At 32.0% G+C, this 21,767-nt stretch overlaps 1 protein-coding gene across 2 annotated transcripts in view; it reads right to left on the reverse strand.

The window, feature by feature from the left end:
• Positions 1-18,986, reverse strand: part of LOC145325954 (purine nucleoside phosphorylase-like) — a 38,656-nt gene extending 19,670 nt beyond the window's left edge. The window contains exons 1-5 of one of the 2 annotated variants that reach the window (XM_080168979.1): positions 18,912-18,986; positions 15,049-15,188; positions 14,147-14,241; positions 13,263-13,356; positions 12,610-12,694 (exon numbers count right to left, since the gene is read on the reverse strand). In XM_080168979.1, coding sequence (XP_080025105.1) covers positions 12,610-12,694; positions 13,263-13,356; positions 14,147-14,241; positions 15,049-15,188; positions 18,912-18,944 — 447 coding nt within the window. In that variant the 5' untranslated portion in view covers positions 18,945-18,986. Of the gene's footprint in view, positions 1-12,609; positions 12,695-13,262; positions 13,357-14,146; positions 14,242-15,048; positions 15,189-16,249; positions 16,361-18,911 lie in introns of those variants that run through there. The other variant, XM_080168980.1, reaches the window with a different exon arrangement.
• Positions 18,987-21,767: the final 2,781 nt, after the last annotated feature.

Genomic DNA, 21,767 nt, shown 5'->3' on the forward strand with positions numbered 1-21,767 from the left:
CGAGAGATGGGCCAGCCAACTTCAAGTTACTTGGATACTAAGGGGAGAAGAAACGGCGGCGCAACCGCCGAAAACTGCCAAGAAAAGGCAAAATAAATTTCAGCAGCTTATCGGAAGGTAATGAGGAAATTACATTTTTGCATACAACCCCTTTATTTTAATGGCTTTCTCTACCTTTTGACCGCCTTTCTCTTTGTTTTAATGCGTAATTAGTTTTTATATACGCATAAAATAAACTTATAAAGTTAATTATTTTTTAATATTTGATTTTGCAGTGTTTTTATACGTATATTGTGAACGTTTTGAAATTGAATTGAAATTGAAATTAATTATATCTGCATTTGCATTATGAAAAATAAAATACTAATTATTAAATTATTATTTATTACCTTAATAATTTATTTCAGTATAAATATCCGAACGAATAATGAAATCTAGACCCAGCAGCACGAAACGAAGGAGCCAGCGAATACTTGAACGACGTCAACGACTTGACCCAGGTATAATATATATTGAATTCTATTTATTTTTAGTTATTCCAACTTCCAAGTGTAATATAATGAATAAATAATCTTTATACAAAGGATCTCGCTAACCGATGAACCGATCGGGTTCTCCTTTTTACCTTTTAATTTACCTTTTTAAAAGCGAAGCTTTTCTATAATTATGGTCGGTCCGTCCGATTTAGAAAGCGTAGCAACTCTATAATCATTACATCAGTCCATTTTAAACATGTTGATTTTTCGTCCGAGATAGTTAGCTTTTATTCGTTAATTTTAGGCATGTTAGAATTGTCCTATCGCTTTCAAACTTTGCATGATGTAGTTACGTACGATTTAGAAAGCGAAGCAACTCTATAATCATTACCAGAATGTCCGTAAATCCCTTTTAAACATGTTGATTTTTCTACTTTTATAACAACAAAATTTTATGTGATCTAATTATCCGTTTGATCTGGTTTTTGGTATATTGATTCCTTGGACAACAAAGAATAATATTATAAGCGAAGCAAGCAACTCTATAATTAAGTCCTAGAAATGTAAGTATAACCATAAACATTATCGGTTATCCTGTATGAAGCAGTTTTCCAATAAATTTACTTACAATTTTGCTTCGACTCTTATACTTTATATTTAAATTATTCACTTCAGACACTATACAAGTGTTAATGTCCGTTTGTCCTACTCTTTAGTTTAATTATATTACTGTAGTAAAGTTTAAACTTTTTTAAAGTTAAACTGTCCGTTTGTATAAACTATAGGACTAAGTTAATAAATGGGACTCCTGCGTTTGTCCACTCCGACGTTTGGGACTTTGAAATAATAAATAAGATTTAATTTATTAAGGTGTGGCAGCTGTTCCTCCTGTTGCTGTTGATGATGGCCATGGACGGGTTGTTCAACCAAGAGGACAAGGTATTATATATAATCATATTTTTATTATTACCTATTCCAAGTCTTATATATCTTGTACATATTAACCTAACCTAACCTGTACAGAAATACTTAAAATTAATATTTTAATTTAACACTCCTGCGTTTGTCCACTCCGACGTTTGGGACTCCTGCGTTTGTCCAGTCCCCTTACTTTGAAATAATAAATAAGATTTAATTCATTAAGGTGTGGCTGCCGTTCCTGTTGAACCCCAGCCTGATGGGAATCGTCGAGGACGCCGTAATGCTCCAAGAGGACAAGGTATTATATATAATTGGGACTCCTGCGTTGAGATATTTTATGATTTTGAAAAATTAACCATTTAAATTAATAGTAAATATCATACAGAATTGCTTACATGATTATTATAAAACAAGGATGAAAACATGCATAAAAGAGAAGCTCCAAAAAAATGCGTCAAAAAATCTAAGCTGGATCTTGAATTAAACTGTATTTTTTTGGGCTCTTTAATTAAAATGTATTTTTTTTGGCTTTTATGGAACTAATTGTAATCTACAGAAGGGAAAATCACTGGGGATGTACATCGATCTATCGACCACCCTCCTGAGAGATTTTAATTTTAATTTTGATTTAATTTATTAAGGTCAACAGGTTATCCAACAAAATCTGATGGGGAACAACAATCATGTCAATGTTCCCCATCAACCACCACAACCGGACCACCCTCAACAGCAGGACGACCCTCCAGAGCCCCTTCCCGAAGTTCCCGAACAACAGCCACAGCCAGGAGACAACAATCAACCTCCCCCACCCCCGCCACAGCAAGAACGTCAACCTCGGCGTGTTGCACCTATTTTCAATTTGACAATAGGTGCGCACGCCACAGTAAATATCAACAATAATCAATTTCAATTCTATTGATTATTGTTGATATTTACTGTTAATTTATTGTTAATTTTGTAATATTATTTCTATTTTGTGTTGTTATCCCCCCCCCCCCCCCCCGACTAAATGACTGGATTAGGTTAGGCTAGGTTAGGTTATATGGCTAGGGGGCCGAGCGCCCGCGGTTATTTTTATTGGTGGGGGGGGGGATAAAAATTGTAAAAATCTATTTTGTATTTTCAAATTTTGTATATACTATTTTTGATATATTTATACTTTATTTACTAAATTTGCAGATTTTTTAAAGGGGTAGTTTCACGAAATGCATTTAAACTTAATTTAGTGAACCGCATATTTTATCCTGGTTACATGGTTAAACTACATTTATATGGCATATATTTGAAAAAATTTCAATTTTCTACCACATAGTTTTTAAAATGTCAAGACTTGAAAATCGTCTTTTTAAATTGCATATATCACAAAAAAGACAATTTTAAGGTCTTGATATTATTTTTAAAAACTACGTGGTAGAAAATTGAATTCATTTCAAATATATGCCATATAAATGTAGTTTACCCATTTAACCAGGATAAAATATGCGGTTCACTAAATTAAGTTCAAATGCATTTCGTGAAACTACCCCTTTTCTTTAGTTTTAATATTTTCATTTAATTTTTTTTTCAATTTCATTGTTTCATTTTCATTTTTTAGTAGCAAATCTACTTTCTAAATGTAAATATGTCTGTCTGTCTGTCTGTTTTTTTTTCGTTTTTCAATTTCATTGTTTCATTTTCATTTTGTATTTCATTCATTTCATTTCATATTCATATTCGTGATAAAAATAAATGTGATAAGAAACTCGAAATAATACACTTTTTTATTCATTCTTATGGTCGGTCCGTCCGATTTAGAAAGCGTAGCAACTCTATAATCATTACCAGAATGTCCGTACGTCCATTTTAAACATGTTGATTTTTCGTCCGAGATAGTTAGCTTTTATTCGTTAACGATGCAAGAAATAGCTATTGATAATTTTAAATACGTGGAACGCTTACCTAACCTACCTAAGTTTTATCAAATAACTATATCAAACGTCTCTCTTCCTTCCTTGGATACAAACGGCTGCGCCCCTAGCATTTAGAGGCTCTATATTCGAACCTACCTACCTACCTACCTAAGTATATCAAATAACTATATCAAATGTCTCTCGAGTCTCTTCCTTGGATACAAACGGCTGCGCCCCTAGCATTTAGAGGCTCTATATTCGAAGGGATATGAAAGGGCAGAAAAATAGCCTAAAACCATCTAAGGACCTATACGAAGCTGTACTGTAAAGGAGAACCATATAGGTTCAGTGGTTAGCGAGATCCTTAGCTACAGACAAACAGAGCTTACTTCTTTATAAGTTTACTAGCGGCTACGCCCCTAGAGGCCTCTAGTGGCACTTTAAATGTTTTTGTTTGTTAAAGTTAATACTATAGCTATTGATAATTTTAAATTTATGTCTTCAATTCAAAGTTAAAATAAGTACACAAATAAAACCATCTAAGGACCTATACGAAGCTGTACTGTAAAGGAGAACCATATAGGTTCAGTGGTTAGCGAGATCCTTAGCTACAGACAAACAGAGCTTACTTCTTTATAAGTTTACTAGCGGCTACGCCCCTAGAGGCCTCTAGTGGCACTTTAAATGTTTTTGTTTGTTAAAGTTAATACTATAGCTATTGATAATTTTAAATTTATGTCTTCAATTCAAAGTTAAAATAAGTACACAAATAAAACCATCTAAGGACCTATACGAAGCTGTACTGTAAAGGAGAACCATATAGGTTCAGTGGTTAGCGAGATCCTTAGCTACAGACAAACAGAGCTTACTTCTTCAATTATAATTCAAATTATAGAGCAGCATCGCAATTACAAATTAAATTAAATAAAAATAAGAAAATTATTTTTCATAGTTTTATTATTATAGCATATATATGTCAAGTTATGTTATTTATGTGGAATCTAACTAAATATTCACAGGAATGCGATCTCAACTCAATCGATAATGATCACTGACTCATCAGAGTCATCACCTTCACCTTCGCTCGCGCCACCTTCGTGTTCCAGAACTTCCAGGATGGCGTCAATATCGTCATCATCGGAAGATGGATTTACATCGCCGGAGATATCGGGATATTCGTCTTCATCTGATGATAGATCTACTGTGCCATCTAAACATATCGCACGGTCATAGACAGCTAACGCCTGGATAACGTCGTCACGGTAACCGTTGCATTTTGCTTCCATTTGCTGCAGAACAAGTTCATTTTGTTCGCGTGTACGCTGAGAAGATGGAAGGGCTTGGTGAAGGAATTGGTATATACCAATTCCTTCACTAAATAGTCTGATCGCCTGCATATTCCGAACACTCTGAAACCCCGACCTGTAAAGCAGGTTAGATATATCTTTAAAAGATCTGTGAAGGACCTGATAATGGGCGTACCATCCAGGCATCAGGTCGGGGTATAAACTTGGTTCTGGATCTGTACAGGTAAGTGTACGGGGGAAGTAAGGAACCAAGTCATCCATCGCTACCGGCTTGCGCCTGCGCCCAACTGTGACTCTCTGTCCTTGTTCCGCCATAATAACGATAGCAAAAATAAAACAAATGTTCAAATGTTGTCACTTCAAAGGTCTGTAAGCAAATGAAATTTCAAGGAATCATTAATTACCCCCTACAAATTTTTCTTTGTTGTTGGTTTCCAAGAAATTATTAAGATTTATAATATTCTAGATATCTTCAATGGGATGTGTGAAATATTTTTAACAAGGATGACAATATCCATTAAAGCAAAACATTAACATAAATGCATTAGTATAATCAAAATTATAAGTAAGTATTCTGTCTATAAGTATAAATTATATAAATACTAACATACTGACGTCTATAACCAACACAAATTATAGAAAAGCTTCGCTAATTCCTAGTATTTTGAATTTTCCATATGTTTTGTTTTGTTTTGTTTCTTGGGGGGGGGGGGGGAACATTAACATAAATGCATAAGTATAATTATAAAGTAAGTATTCTGTCTATAAATTATATAAAATAGTAATACTAACTGACGTTTATAACCAACACAAATTATAGAAAAGCTTCGCTAATTCCTATTTTCCATATGTTTTGAATTGTTAACTTATTTCTTGGGGAGGGGGGGGGGGGGAGGGGTCAATATTTTTATCGTAAGTTGTAATGTAACGGTCAACCTTCAAATAGGGGAGGGGTGAGACTACACTAGTATAATAAATTATAATCTTACCCACTCCCCAAGTTAAAAATTAATCGTGACCCCCCCCCCCCCCTCTCATATATATAAACATAGTGAAAATGAAATTATAAGAATCCTTGTTACTCTATAATTAAGGTATGTCCATACGTCCCTCCGTCCGAGTCTTTTTACGGAAATACACTATATTGTTATATATAGAAAAAGATTGTTATAAATGTGTTTTTTATCACGTATTTTACAATTTTTTTGTCCATTTTCACCGCTCATTATGAATATGGGCGGAGTGGTAATGCGCGCCCCCCCCCCCCCATGTAACCCCCTAAAATTGGGGTTGGTGTTGTATGTAATAAATATTAGGAGGTAATAGGATATCTGTTTAGCTCCCCCCCCCCCCCAAAAAAAAAGGGGGAAAAACATAAATATTAGGAGGGGATAGGACAGTTGACAATAATAAATAATAATCAAAAATCAAAATGCTGAACTGATAAGAAATAATTAATAAACAATTTTAAGTTTAGGCAAATTTAGGATTATGTAATTGTAAATTCAATTGTTTAAGTTTTAACGTTTTTCTATTAGCTTAATGCTTCAAAAGACAACCATACATTGTTCCAAATGGTCTATTTATTATTCATAATTTTAGAGCTTCGCTACTTATGTATGTTTTATAATTATTAGGTAGACATGTAAGAATTCTGCTAATTTCCCCTTTGAGGAGGGGGGGAGGATTTGATGCTTAATCTTTCATGTCACACGGTCCACGGATAAAAAACAAATATATAATATCGTAACCAACCTGGTAATGGTATGGTAATAATTGGGGTGGGGGGGGGGGGGAGAAACAAGATTAAATTTGGATTTAATACGATGAAATTATAGTAAATAAATTAGCCGTTAGAGGGTAAATATTTCAAATTGTTCTTAAATTTATACTTTCATCATTCATTGGTGAGAAAAGTTAAAAATTATATTTCAAGTTTTAGAAACCTATTTTTAAGAAAAGTTACATTTGAGACGAATTGATTTCACAAAGTATTCGGTAATGTAGAAAACAAACAAAATTGCTTCAAAGTTACATATTGAAAGTTGGAATATAGATATCTTCTCTATATGCTTTATAACACTTTATGAAGGCTTTTTGGCCAATTATATTATAGATTGATGATAATATCTGTGATAATATCATTTCATATGTTTTAAGTTTTAAAAACATTCTTTCGCAAGGAAGGGAAATTTAAATTTTTTTAAAAAGGGTCAACTAAATAACATGACACGGATATGAAGCAAAATTGTAAGTGAATTAGTTGGAAGACTCTAATTGCAATAAAACCTACTCTTTTTGAATAAAACAAATATACAAAGTTTTTACTTTTTAATTCGTTCGTTCTTTAAGACAGATAGCTATTTCTTTCATAGTTAAACGGCTCCTCGGGGCTAAAAAAACTGGTTTTAATAATCAAACGATTGTACATTTCTGTTCTGTCTATATATCATAGTTATCATTGAAAACCAAAGAATAAAATAATAGGATGTCTGTTAATCTCCACGGATAAAAAACAAATGAAAAAAATTATATTTGATTTGCAATAAAAACTACTCTTTTTCTGTTCTGTCTACTCTATATATGTCATAGTTATCATTGAAAACCAAAAAATAAAATAATAGGATGTCTGTTAATATCTCTCTACCAAGGATCTCAAATTGAAATCTGAATCTTTCTATGTAAAACAAATATACAAAGTTTTTACTTTTTAATTCGTTCGTTCTTTAAGACAGATAGCTATTTCTTTCATAGTTAAACGGCTCCTCGGGGCTAAAAAATCTGGTTTTAATAATTAAGTTAAAATTAAAACTATAGAAACTATTTTTTGAAGCGAAGCTATTTCTGATTTATTTACATAAAAACAGATTTATTTAAATAAAGCGGAAAGCTGTCTATAATATGATGCGATAAATCTCTATCTTTTCTCTTTTTTACCAGAATCATTTTTAAACTTTTAAATTAAATCTAAAAGCTATCCACCAATATAAAAAGTGTATATAATAAGCAGCCGGTTAGTTTAGGCCGTAAATCCAATAATGCGATATAATTATCCGAAGTTCCTAATCCAAACACAAGTATTAACTGATTTTTTTTTGACATGCAACTCTATAATTAAATTAATCGTTACCAGAATCGTTTTGAAAGTGTTAGTGTCTAATAAAATTAAATCTAAAGACTATCCACCAAAAATGAATATAAAAAGTGTATTATTTTGAGTTTCTATCACATTTATTTTTTACAATATCACGCAAAAGTTATTTTTATAATATTTACAATTCAATTTCAATATAGTTATTTAAGTTTCTATTTACAATACATACAAAACAAATAGTTAAATAATTAGTTAATATTAGATGAATATATGATGGCGATGGTGAACAGGTAATAATAGATGGCGATGGATTATTAATATATATACAGATGGCGATGGTGAACAGGATGATGGTTAATGATAGTGCTGGTGAATGTGAATATTTATCTGGTTCTGTTGGCCAGGATGCTCAGGAACAGGAATAGGGACTCTTACACCATTAATAATATAATTATAATAATTATTATTATTAATGGTGAAAGTATTGTTGACCCTATTCCCCACTCCAGGGGGGCCATCGGCGCCCCTAGGGCCCCTGGGACCTTGAGGACCTTGAGGTCCTTGAGGACCTTGAGGTCCAGGAGCAGGACCAGGAGCAGGACCAGGAGCAGGAGCACCAGGAGCAGGAGCACCAGGGGCAGGCTGGTCAACTGGCGGCGGTGGTACTACACCAGCAGGTCCAACTCCAGGAGCATTAAAAACCTGATCACCAATGATGATCAGGTTTTGCCCTATATTTCCCGCCTGCCGTGGTGCACCACGTACATGGGCGCGCTGGACAGGGGCACGCTGGGGCTGGACAGGGGCACGCTGGACACGGGCACGCTGGACACGGGCAGGCTGGACAGCCGGTTCAAGGGCCGCAACCCCCGCACGTACCATACTCCTGGTTACTGAAGGCATTATTAACAGAATCAGATAATATTTAATAATAATTGATGATAAATATGATGGCGATGGTGAACAGGACGATGGCGATGGTGAACAGGACGATGGCGATGGAATATGATGATAAGAATAAGATGATACTGATAGGGATGACTGTGGAAAACTGTATAAGATGACTGGTGTTGTTGACTGGTTGACCTTGGTCTTGAATGCTTCTTATATTTTATTAAACTAAGTTGTATTTGAACAGAACTCAGATATTTATACTAAATCTCCGCCCCCTTTGGCCTTTTCTTCCGGTCATCATACGACGTATTTGCGATGGTTTTAACGTGGTTTTAAGATTTTAAGTACTTTCCGGTCATACACTTAAAGCTTAAATAAGTCTTTACTATATTTTTGATAACTCTTACTCTTAGTAGAAATTATAATTGTACATACATCCTATATCCGTAAAATTGTGTTTAATACTATTTTAATATAATCTTGAAAAAATAATATTTGATTGAAATAGAAATCATTTAAATTTACTATATTTGATAACTCTTACTCTTAGTAGAAATTATAATTGTACATACATCCTATATCCGTAAAATTGTGTTTAATACTATTTTAATATAATCTTGAAAAAATAATATTTGAAATAGAAATCATTTAAATTTATGAGAAAGAAAAATCTGTAAGAAATCGTTTTTACTTTCCGGTCATACACATATTATAAATGCAGGTGTTAAATTAAAACCTTATAAAAAGAGGGGAGAATTTCATTAGATTGGTAGTAATGGTTAGTTAGAAGGAGGGGTGGGGGAGGGAGATAAACAACAAGATTTAATTTCTCACGGAAATACATTTTGATTTTTGTCTGTCTATCTTTTATGTTGCTTCAGAAAATAGATATTTATCGCATCGTATTATAGACATAGACATATTATAGACATTTTCGTTTTTATTTATGTAAATAAATCAGAAATAGCTTCGCTTCAAAAGTTAGTTTCTATAGTTTTTTTACTTTTAACATATTATAGACATTTTCGTTTTTATTTATGTAAATAAATCAGAAATAGCTTCGCTTCAAAAGTTAGTTTCTATAGTTTTACTTTTAACATATTATAGACATTTTCGTTTTTATTTATGTAAATAAATCAGAAATAGCTTCGCTTCAAAAGTTAGTTTCTATAGTTTTACTTTTAACATATTATAGACATTTTAGTTTTTATTTATGTAAATAAATCAGAAATAGCTTCGCTTCAAAAAATAGGTTCTATAGTACTTTTACTTTTAACATATTATAGACATTTTCCGTGGATTTTAATTTTTAAAATATATCTTTAGTTTTTTTTTTCACAAAGCCGTAATTTGTCGATATAAGTCGATTTAATTTTTTATTAAAAAAAATAGATATCATTCTAGAAATCTACATACAAAGAAATAAAAACTTGACTTAAGTACTCGTTTTTATGGTAAATAAAAATATCGTCTGTACTTTCCTAGGAGTTTTATGAAGGCTTTTTGACCAATTATACAAAGATATGATGATAGTAACCAAATTTAGATAATCACTTTAATAATTTTAGTTCTTTCTTTTTGTCTGTCTATCTTTTATTAAATACAAATCGTAAAATTCGGAATAACTATATACGGTTTTTTTGGACTTCAGTTGAAAGAAATCGTTTTTAATTTCCGGTCATACGCTTATAATACGATGTGATAATTTGATAAATATCTATTTTTTGAATTAAATTTATCGCATGGACAGACATACTTACAAAGCTATGTTCATATATATTTAAGATTTTAGATTAGTTTGTTTCCCTTCAGTATTTTTTTTGTTTTGGAGCGAAGCTATTTCATAATTAAGTTTTTTTTAAATTTTTATAGACATTTTTCCGTGCATTTTAAATTTGTTTCAATTTTCCCATAATTACTAAAATAAAAGAATAATGTCAGTTGTCTATAATATGATAGGATAAATATCTATTCCAATATGGCTTCTAAATTACATATACGGCACAATGCGATAAATATCTATTTCAAACCGTTGGGTCAGTAATTATATAGAAATAAAAACTTGACTTAAAAGTACTCGTTTTTATGGTAAATAAAATTAACATATCTTCGCGCCTTAATCGCTGTACAATATTTATTTTTGGGGGGGGGGCGGGGAGGAAAAATTTATGTCACCTGATTAAGGAAGGGAAACTGGAAGGGTCAACTTAACTGAACTCACATGAGAAATATGAGATCTTCATACAGAACAATAATTTTCTATAATTAGGGTCAGTTTGTCCGTCGACTATTTGTCGACTATTCTGAACTATTTAAGTGTTTGTGTTATTATCCGTTTGTTATACAGTTTCAGAAATCGTTTTAATCTTACAGAACAATAGCTTTTTTATAATTAGGGCTGGTCAATCTCCGTAAGAAAGCGGATAGCTTTTTTCATTTCTGGTAATGTAGGCATTTGCTTCCTGTATCCGTTTGTCATAAAGTTTCAGTACTAGTTTTTATGGATGTTTTAATCCTTGTTAATATTCCCCAATATACAAGGTATATTGATAAAAGCGTTTTTTTTTTGGGGGGGGGGGAACATTTATGACCGCATAAAGCTAAGGGTCAACTCATGATACAGGAAATATGAGACCTTAGAGAACAAGGACAAATCGTTACAATTTACAAAACTAACTAACTCCAATCCAAATAAAATAAAAATATTTATTTTCATTTTATTTAAGTCAACATAGTTTATTTATTTATTTAGATTATTTATTTCATTAAAGTAAAAAAAGTTATGATTATTGTTTAGTTAGTATGTTAGGTTAAATAATAAATTAGTACATATTACTTGAGTTAGAATGATTAATACATTATTTAATGGTTATTGGTGGTTTATTTTTTAACTTTTCTTTCACTTTATGATATTAGCAAGTTTGATATATGGTTGAGTTGAAATGTAGAAGACAGTAAGCAGGGTGGAGGGTTGGATAATGTAGGGTGTTGGATCTTTGGAAGGTGGATTATTATAGAGTAGATACGCTGAAAGCCTGAAACAAAAAATCTTAAGTCTTAACAGCTATGTGAGGGAGAGGGGGGGGGGTGGTAATTTATCTATCCTTTACAACCCTCTCACATACTCACACGACAATACAAATACACATAATAAATACTAGGATATGACAATGAAAGAAAAATCGAGATTTTTGGAATAAAGAAAGGGGAGAATAAATTATTTAAAAGTCTTATCTATTATACAAATTTTATATCTAAGTTTTCATATTTATTGAATTGTTTACAAGTAAAACTGATATGGTTCTGATATCGCAAAAACCAATCAACCAATATTATTTTTTTATAATTCATTCTAAAAAAATAAAAAAAACTCATCAATATTTAATTTTTAAAGTTTTCATATTTATTGAATTGTTTAAAAGTAAAACTGATATGGTTCTGAGTTCTGATATCGCAAAAACCAATCAACCAATATTATTTTTTTTTATAATTCATTCTATAAAAATAAAAAACTCATCAATATTTAATTTTTTAAAAAAATTGTATAAAAAGTAAAAAAAAACACTGAGAAAATATTAGGTGTAGAGGTTTCGTGTTTTTTCTAGACAGCCATATTGGCTATTTTTCCAAATTTTGACGAAACGAAAAAATTTATTGGAAAATATCAGTAAATATTAACTTTCAGGATCGTATAAATTTAGAAAAGATTTTAATATTTAGGTTTCCTGTCCAAATTCAACCCTTTCCCTAATTGTTATAAACGTCTTTGGACAGTTAGAAAATAGGGGGAATATTAAAGAAATATTGACCCGACAGTTTCAAATTTCCATCGTCTAAGATCTATTGAATAGATTTCTAGTAGACATATGTCTGGAAAAATTGCAATAGAATCTAATCAAATGCTCTTAAAAGTCAGAAAAAAGGTTAAGCGTCATTTATAACACTTAAATATTAGGTTTCTTTTATCACTAACCCTAATATTTGTACAGATGCAATCTTTATTTTCAAAAAGAAATTTATGTTGTTACCTTCCAAAGTGGATATCCTTCATATGAATGAAATCTTCCTTGCATAACAAGAACAGGTATGCCGCCAAGCTTTCCAATCAGTAGCCTAAACATGGATAACAATACTCAAAGAAACTGAATAGGATGTATATGAAAGATAATAATATAGGTAAATCTTGATAAGTATTATTTCCCTCGACACAACCCAATCTGTCCCGATTTTGTATCACTTTTGAAAAGTGCGATTCCTGTGACGTCATATAAAAAGGGAAGAGGGGAAGAAAATCTCTTTCTTCCCCCCCTCCCTTTTTCTTTCCCGAAACGTATATGACGTAACTGGAATCGCACTTTTCAAAGTGATACAAAATCGGGACAGATTGGGTTGTGTCTTTCCCTCAAATAGCCATGATGAGCAAAAAACACCCTCCCCACTATGTTTTTTGTTTATTACTTTCAGTCAGTCGGCTTAGTCACTCACGGCTCAAAATTTACTTATAGGGAAAATACCTTGCCTCATAAGATCCAAAGATAAAGGCAAAAAGGGTTGCTCTTTTTTGTAGTGTGTTTTATTGAAGCTTTAATTCATGAAATGGTTACGTCTAAAAAGGTTTAAATGCTATATGATTTAAACAGGCTGACCAAAACAAGAAGTATATAAAATATAAAGACCCCACCTGCCAACATGTCCAGGACAGGTGGACACGGGGAAATTTGGAATATCAGCGTAGCTGAAAATATCTGGCTCTTCTACCAAGTCAGCAAGACCGCCTAAATAAATTGAGTAATAAATAGATTGATAAAAATATCCTTAAATAAAAAAAGCTGAAAAGTCATATATGTGTTGCTTCGCCTCCAGCCTTGAATGCTTCGTAATGTTTTTCTTGAAGGCTCCCCCCCCCCCCCTCCAGCGGACGGACGGTCACAATCGCCCATTTTGATTTTTTAATGCATGTAAAATCAATACATTTTTAGAGTATTATTAAATAAATTCATGTTTATTAAAGATTTTTAAATGGAGAAAGGGTAGGCAAAGCACAAAGAGACGAAAATACAGACGTATCTAGTTATAGAGTAGCTGCTTATCTAAAAGACAAAATGAAAAATAAACTAATAGAAAGTTAAAAGTATATCTGAATTTTATTAAAATTCCAAAAGTAATTTTTTGTGCAAAAAAAATAAAAATCCTGTTTTAAAAAAGAGAAAGTCTTATCTGTTGATATTTTTTAAATAATTCGGGATTTTTAGGAAATTGCATCATGTTATTATATTAAAGTTTCCTTAAACAAAATTGTTTTTGCGGATTTTTAAGACTTTCCTTAGTTAGCTACAATAAAAATTATCAACATAGTTTTATACAAAGATGTCAAATGTTCAATTCCTTTTAAAGTAAAAAAATATATATTCAGGGTGGTGAATGATAATACCAACCCCCAATTTTTTATAAATTCGTCAGATTTAACCCCCTCCCTTAGCACAAAAGAATGCTTAGAGGTATTATAATGTTGTAACTGTATGTAGTCTTATTTGTATTGCATAGAGTAAATATCAGTTAGGTTACCTAGACCAGAACCACAGATGATGCCAATAGTTGGTCTATGCGCTGTTCTATCCAAAATGTACTGTGCAGAAATATTCACATTTTCAAAGGAAATCCTGAAAGTAAAACAAAATGAGTTATCCTTAAAATTTAAATTAAAAGATCATGATCACAAAATTGACTTAATTTTTCTTATAGGAACTATGGCTAAATATTGTTTAAAATAAAATATTTTTATTCTATATCTCTTATATTCCGGGCCTTGTGAGAAATAAATGCGCAAACAGACGGACATTTACTATTTGCAGAATGACTACGTTATGGATAAAGGTTTTACGAGAATATAATACCAGGGGGAAATTTGTCGTCTTGTCGTTTAGCTTGCTAATATGGACCTCATTTATTGGTCAGTTCGCTTATACAGTAGAAGGAGATGGTATAAGGTAGAGGGGGAAGATAGGGGAAATCATTATTTTAGCCAGCTGCCGGTATTACTTTATCAGAGTACATAAAAATCTGGTGTAACATCCAAGTAATCCTTATAATAAAGTAACAGGATGTCTAGTGTCTGTTTGTCTGTCTGTGTGTCTGTCGTTGTGTCTGTAACCGCTGAACCGATCGGGATCTCCTTAACAGGGTAGCTTCTCAAAGGTCCCGGGAAGGTTCATAACTATTTTGAGGGAGGGTACCACCAACCTCCCAAGAGAAATCGCCCCTAGAAAAAAATGTCCACCCCCAAAAAAATTTTTTTTACTAAAACTAAAGATGGGGGTGGTTACCCCCCCAAAAATTTAGTTTTTACTTTTTTTAAAAATCTAAATTAATAATATTGGGTTATCAAATACGACTCTCCCCTCCTCAAGTGCCCCTAGAGGCCTCTAGGGGGCGTAGCCGTTAGTAATATATTAATTATGAAAACTTACGGATCAGCTGAATCAATATCGCTCTGTTTAACCATTCCGTTCTTGCCGTTCAGCAGACCGTTTTTCTTGCCGTTAATAGGGCCATTCATACCGTTGCAGGCCTCTAGGGTAGCTACGCTTCCGTTCATATTTTCAGGGATCTAAGAAAAATAATTGGTTTAATTTGCTATTACTTTCAAGGACAATTGTATCCATAAGTAGATCACCTGCACAAACTATTAACACATGAAAATGAGAATAATTTCTTTTTAAGATAATAAGGTAGGTTTTGTAGACACTAGCGGTTTCGCCCCTAGCCTCAAAGAGCTGTGCCTCATGAGGTAATTTTTTTAAAAATGGAAAAAAACTGGTGCTGCGGCCAATAGGTAATTTATGTGAAGTGTGAATTTTTTTTTTTTTGGGGGGGGGTATTTTTATTTTTTGGGGGGGTTGGGGGACCGGGGTGTCCCACCCCCCAAGAAAAAAGCTTAAAACCACCACAGGACCAATAGGTATGTACCCTGAAGAGTAGAATCTGATCGGTTCAGTGGTTACCGAGATCTTAAAGGACAGACGGCAGACGGACGGACAGACATCATTCTACTTTGTATTATAGATATAATATCAGTTTTAAATATGTTATCTCTGTTCCAAGTATTTACATAAGTGTAATCATCGATGGTTATGTAATTGTACATATAAGTTAATACATTGCGGTCCTAACGGTCAGCAAAAGATGATTGACAGACGAACAGACATTCTATAGAGTCGCTGTGCCACTAACAAAATAAAAGAATTAAAGGACTATTATCAAATCCTATTATATAAAGTTTTTTGTCAGTTAATATCTCGCTAACCTCTCAACCAATCAAGTTCTTTATTTTAGGAAAGGTTTACATAGCTCCAGGAATTTGTTTTAAGTATTCTAAAGATTCAAGGTCGATTTTAGCCTATATAATAGCCTCTTACCTCTTTCCTAAAATTCAGAGCCCCTAGAGGCTAGGGGCAAAGACACTAGTAATATTATAAGTTATTTATTTTGTTTTTACTACCTAAATCAAATTGTACCCTAACTCTTTACTAAGACCGTTGTCTCCCTTTTAGCTTTAGGACAAACGTATTTTTTTCAATTAAAAAACTAAAAATCAAGTTCTTTATCAACTGAGCAATTGCTTAAAACGTTTTAAACAAAAGAAAAGTAAACAAAACTGAAATATCTTACTTGATTAATTTAGTTTTGAGATGTTAGCTGTTTGACAGAGATATTTTAACTAAACTGAGTTTCAATCATTATGCGCGTTTTATTCCGTCAGTCTAAACAATCTTACTTCCCACCCCCCCCTCCCTTCATGTTACCCACTCATTTTTTAGTTTGATTTGAATCCAAGATATATTCAATTTCCAGTTTATAAAAAAATATATATTGTTTTTTACTTCTATTTTTATGACGAATATTTATTTAAGTGAACAAAAAAATATTAATCTTTTTAGGGAAGAAAATTATTAGTCATCACATAAATCATACATTTAATTGATTGGATATAGATAGTTAAACAGAAATGGGCACAGGATTTTGCCTGGGGAGTTTCTAAGGGATAAAAAGGTGGTATTAACCTTCCCCCCCCCCCCCACCTTTTTTATACACTCCTTTTTTTCATGTTTCGTTTTTATCCTTCCTTTAAAAATTAAGGAATTTAAAAATGGGTACAGCTTATTGAACTTTTTTAAAATTTAATGTTCAAATGGGGGGGAGGGGGGGGGGGTTTCATCCCCGTATGGTTCACAACTATAGGTAAAACTATATGTATGCCACCACTTAACACTAAATACATAAATAGAAAAATATGGTAGGGGTAATTTTTATTTTCTAAGTTTTCAAGGAACGCTTTTAAAATTCTTTATTCATTATTGACAAACGAGCGTTATCCCCAAAAGTGCACAAATAATTTCCCTCCCTCCATTTTTTGTTTTTAATAAATCTAAATTAAGGGGAGGGTGTATTTTTTCAACCTTTCGTTAGGTCAGAATCTGTTAGGTTATTTTCGGTAACTTTGTAGTCCCGCTGATTTTGGGATTCCGGAGGCGTTCATAGAGAAAAAAAATTACCCCTTTTCTTATTTTCAATATATTTTTTTTAAAAAGGAGGGGGGGAGGAGGGTAGTGTTCAAGAGGCCCTTTGTGGGAAAACGCCAACACTTGTCAAATTATTTCAATATCTATAAGAATTTTATATAATGATATACAAAATATTTATATTTTTTATACACATTTGCATTAGGAGTATAAACAATTCAGCAGTTGAGTAGCTTTTTTTAAAACAAAACTTTAGAGTCCTTTAATGATTCACAGAGAAGTGTTATACTGGCCTAACTGACAATTAAATCAGTATACTAAATAGAATAAAAGGTACATCCTACCAAAGAGCCAACGAGCACAGAACCCCCCAATTAAAAAGGTTAAAAAATAAAGGAAGGGAAGTTTTTCGTGATTTTAACTTTGGTTAGATTATATTGGATACAAGCTAACCCCGCAGGGTTAGGGCGCAGCTGCAGTTTAATCCTTCGTAGGGTTAGGCATTAAGAACTTTACTCAATTTATTGTCAATATATTTCAAATTAAGAAACAGGCTTTTGTGCTCGCTAGCCACTTTGTGGAAAAGCAACAAAAATAGTTACAAAATAAAAACAAAAAGATAAAATACCACTGTGAAGTCTCAACAAGTATAGGGATATCCACCTTCGTGTTTATGTCCAGTTAGATTTTTTTAATGGTTAGACCATCTTCCTATTATTTTAAGGTAAAGTTTTGTTTAATGTTTGACACATTACAAACTTTCCCGATTTTGTATTACTTTTGAGGAACATTATTCCAGTTACGTCATATTTTTCTTTCCCGAAAAAGGGAAGGGGGAAAGAAAAAAATCGAAGGGGGAAGAAAAAAGAGATGGGAGAAAAGAGGGTTTTCCCCATCTCTTTTGAAGAGATTTTCTTCCCCCCTTCCCTTTTTCGGGAAAGAAAAATATGACGTAACTGGAATCATGTTCCTCAAAAGTAATACAAAATCGGAAAAGTTTGTAATGTGTCTTAATGTTTTGTTTAATGTATTTTAAAACTATGTTGCCAATTCGTGAATTCGTAATTTGAATTAATGTCTAATACGCATTTTTAAATTGCTTAATCATTAAGTTTTTGAATTGGAAATATCTTAATTTCAATGAATCATTTATTTTACTTTATACTTTTTAAAATCATTTGCCAATTTTTTTTTGCCCACATGAATACAAACCAAAAAAAATAAGTATTTTAAAATCATAATTTTGTTTTCATTTTTTACAAAATTTCCAGAGTTGATATGAGCTTTATACCTTTATCTTAAGCTATATACTTGCTTGACAATCAAAACCCTTTCAATCTAATGATTTTTCATTTTACAATCAGCAGAAAGCTGTCTATAATGCGATGTAATAAATTAGTAATCTAATCTACACAATTTTTTTCAATAGATTGACGCTTTACAAAGTGTCTCAAAAAATCAGCCATGTGACGTCATAAAAATAAGGGATGAGAGAAGAAGTGGGAAAGAAAACCTCTAAAAAGAGATGGACAATCCCTCGTTTTGATGACGTCACATGGCTTATTATTTGAAAAACTTTGTAAAAATTCTTTCTAATTGTTTATATGCAAGAATTTTTCTCGTGTGAAAAAGTTGATTTTATTGTGATTATATCAAGTATGATGCAAATTAAAAGTTTTATAATATATTATTTTTGTTATTGAATATTATTTTTTTAAGAAAAAAACTTGTAATTAAACAAATATAAGAACAATAAGTACAGAAATAATAACACTTCGACAAAATATGTTTAATTAAATTCTTATTCTAACCTGAAACATTAGAATTGAAATATTATCTGTCATTTTCAAATAGAATTACTTATCACTTAACCAAGAGCAAAGCGTTTACTAAAAACATATCAGTAATGTTACATATCATAAGATTATTGATTTAATATGATAAGGCAATAGATATAGATTGTAGAAAAAAAAACAAGGATGACAACATCCATAAAAGTGAAGCACTGAAACGGTAGGACAAACGGACATTAACACTTGTATAGTGTCAGAACTGAATAATCAGAATATGAATGTATAAGAGTCGTAAGTAAATTTGTTGAAAAACTGCCTGATACAGGATAATATTTATGGACATACTTACATTTTTAAGACTTGATTATAGAGTTGCTTCGCTTATAACATTATACTTTGTTGTCCCAGGAATCATCATACCAAAAATCAGATCAATCGGATGATTATATCACATTAAATTGTTGTTAAAAAAGTTTTTAAAAATCAACATGTTTAAAATGGACGTACGGACATTCTTGTAATGATTATAGAGTTGCTACGCTTTCTAAATCGTACCTTACTACTAAAGGAATCACCTTGCAAAGTTTAAAATCGATAGGACAATTCTAACATGCCTAAATTAACGAAAAAAGCTATCCGTGTGTGACGGACGTACGGGCCGATCCTAATTATAGAAAAGCTTCGCTTTTATTAAGTTAATTTAATTTTATAAAGATTTTTTATATCAACGTGGAATAATATATATCCTTTTTTAAAATTGGCCGATTTGATTGGACTGTTTACATATCTAGGAAAACAAAAATTGTTAATGCGGTTGAATTGAAATATTCAGCTGCCATAATAAGACGTCATTTTGGCAGCTGCAGATTTCCAAAGCCAGATAAAGACACTTATAACTCTATGATGTAATTCAAATATGATTAAAATCGCATACAAATATTGCGTTTATATCTGACAAACAACCTTCAAATCTAATTCACCCTAGTTTAAAGTAAATCTTTCCAACACTTAGGGTCGTCGGTCCGTCCATGACGAATAGTTGTCGTTAATGTAATGTCCTTTCGATTTCAAACTTTTCAAAATGATTCCTGGAACAGTTTGGTACAATTTAGAAAAAAACCTTTCCCAAAAAAATGGACATATTTTTTTCTATGATCTAAAATAAAAAGTCTAAAAAGTTTGTTGGGCTACGCTTTTTTTAATGTTGTAATCCTTGTTTATTTGATAGTACAATTTTCTATGAAAACATATTCTGGTTCAACCGTTTCTATCTACAACCTAAGCAGCTCTTTATATAAGAGGACATTGCTAAACGTAATCTTATTTTAAAAATTTAAAGTCATAAAATTTATTATTATACTTAATGACCATTGAATGATACTGCACTGTTTAATTTTAGGAAAGTTTGATTGAGTTCTCCATTTAGGTCCTTAGATGGTTTTAAGCTATTTTCAAATACGGAGCTCCTACATGCTGGAGGTTTTGTTGTTAGTTTTTGAGATTAGGTCAAATCTGAAGATCAAATAAAAAATTTCCACACTTCTTATTATTAGCTTATCAAGGAAATATATATCAGTAAATAAACAAGAAGTTCTCTATGTAAAAGTAACTGGGAGTATATGAGTGTGTATCCAATAAGATCTCAAAAATCGTTAGATTTATATGCAATATTAAGGTTTTCGTTAAGTTTAAAGGTAATAATTAATCGGATTAGTGGCTAACGAGATCTTATAGAACAAATAAAAACAAAAAACTGTATACTCTAATATAAAGTAGTAAGGTTTTTTGGTGTCGGAAGTTAAAGATCTCGAAAGATTTAACATTTAATAAAGATATCGGAAGTTACTGGTCTGATTGGGTTGTACTTTTCAGGGAAGTGTTATAAATTTTTTTAACTGATTTTAAGCTAACCCTCCACTCCCCCCCCCCTCGCCTTCCCCTAGAGACTAGGGCCGGAGCAACCAGCTACTTGATATTATAGTATAACAATCTTTATATCTTTTAACTTGAGTATTACTTTATCCCTTGAAATGAAACTTTCATTTCAGTGACGTCATAGCTTGATATGCGTAGTAGTACTATTAACAAATTTGTCATTAAACAAGAATGAAAACATCCATAACATGGAATTTTTTTATCAGTGTCATTGAAACAAAAACTAATAAAGAATGATGGTTGCTAAGCAATTTTTGTATAATGTCCTTAGTTTTGAAAAATCAGGTAATTTTATTTTTCATTTTACACTCAAAATAGGGGGATCTAATAACCCCTATCTTCTTGAGTAAATTTTAAGACAAAGCCCAAATTGTGTTAAAATTGGGTCAAAAATGATCAACGTGACGTAATAAAGTGAGGGAGATTAGAGGAGAAGTGGGAAAGAAAACTTATAAAAAGAGATGGATAATCCCTTATTTTTTATAACGTCACACAATCATTTTTGACACAATATTAACACCATTTGGGCTATGTAAATTTTAATTCCAGTGTAAAATTTTTTAGAGGGGTTAAAAGATTTCGGATGCCCACCCCCCCCCCCCCTCTCCCTCAAACTTGAACTCCCCAATCGAAATTTTTAACAACCAAAAACTAAAAAAGCTTGGACGTTCTTTTAAAGGACAAGCTTGTTATTAAAGAAGAAAAAGTATGGGATTCTAAAACATTATAGAAAGCCACATGTGTGTAATCAGGGGCGTCCAAGCTTTTTGATTTGGGTGGGTAAAAAAATTTTAAGGAGGGGTAAAATGGCGCGCGAAGCGCCACTCGAATTTTTTGACCCCCCCCCCCAAAAAAAAAAATTTTACCACGGGTAAAATTTGCTTGGGGGGGGGGGGTAATTACCACCCCTGAAATCTGTTGGCAGGGATAAATTTTGTT

The sequence above is a fragment of the Acartia tonsa genome, chromosome 8 (genome assembly GCF_053477335.1).
Source record: "Acartia tonsa isolate MP-2025a chromosome 8, ASM5347733v1, whole genome shotgun sequence".
Classification (NCBI taxonomy): domain Eukaryota; kingdom Metazoa; phylum Arthropoda; class Copepoda; order Calanoida; family Acartiidae; genus Acartia; species Acartia tonsa.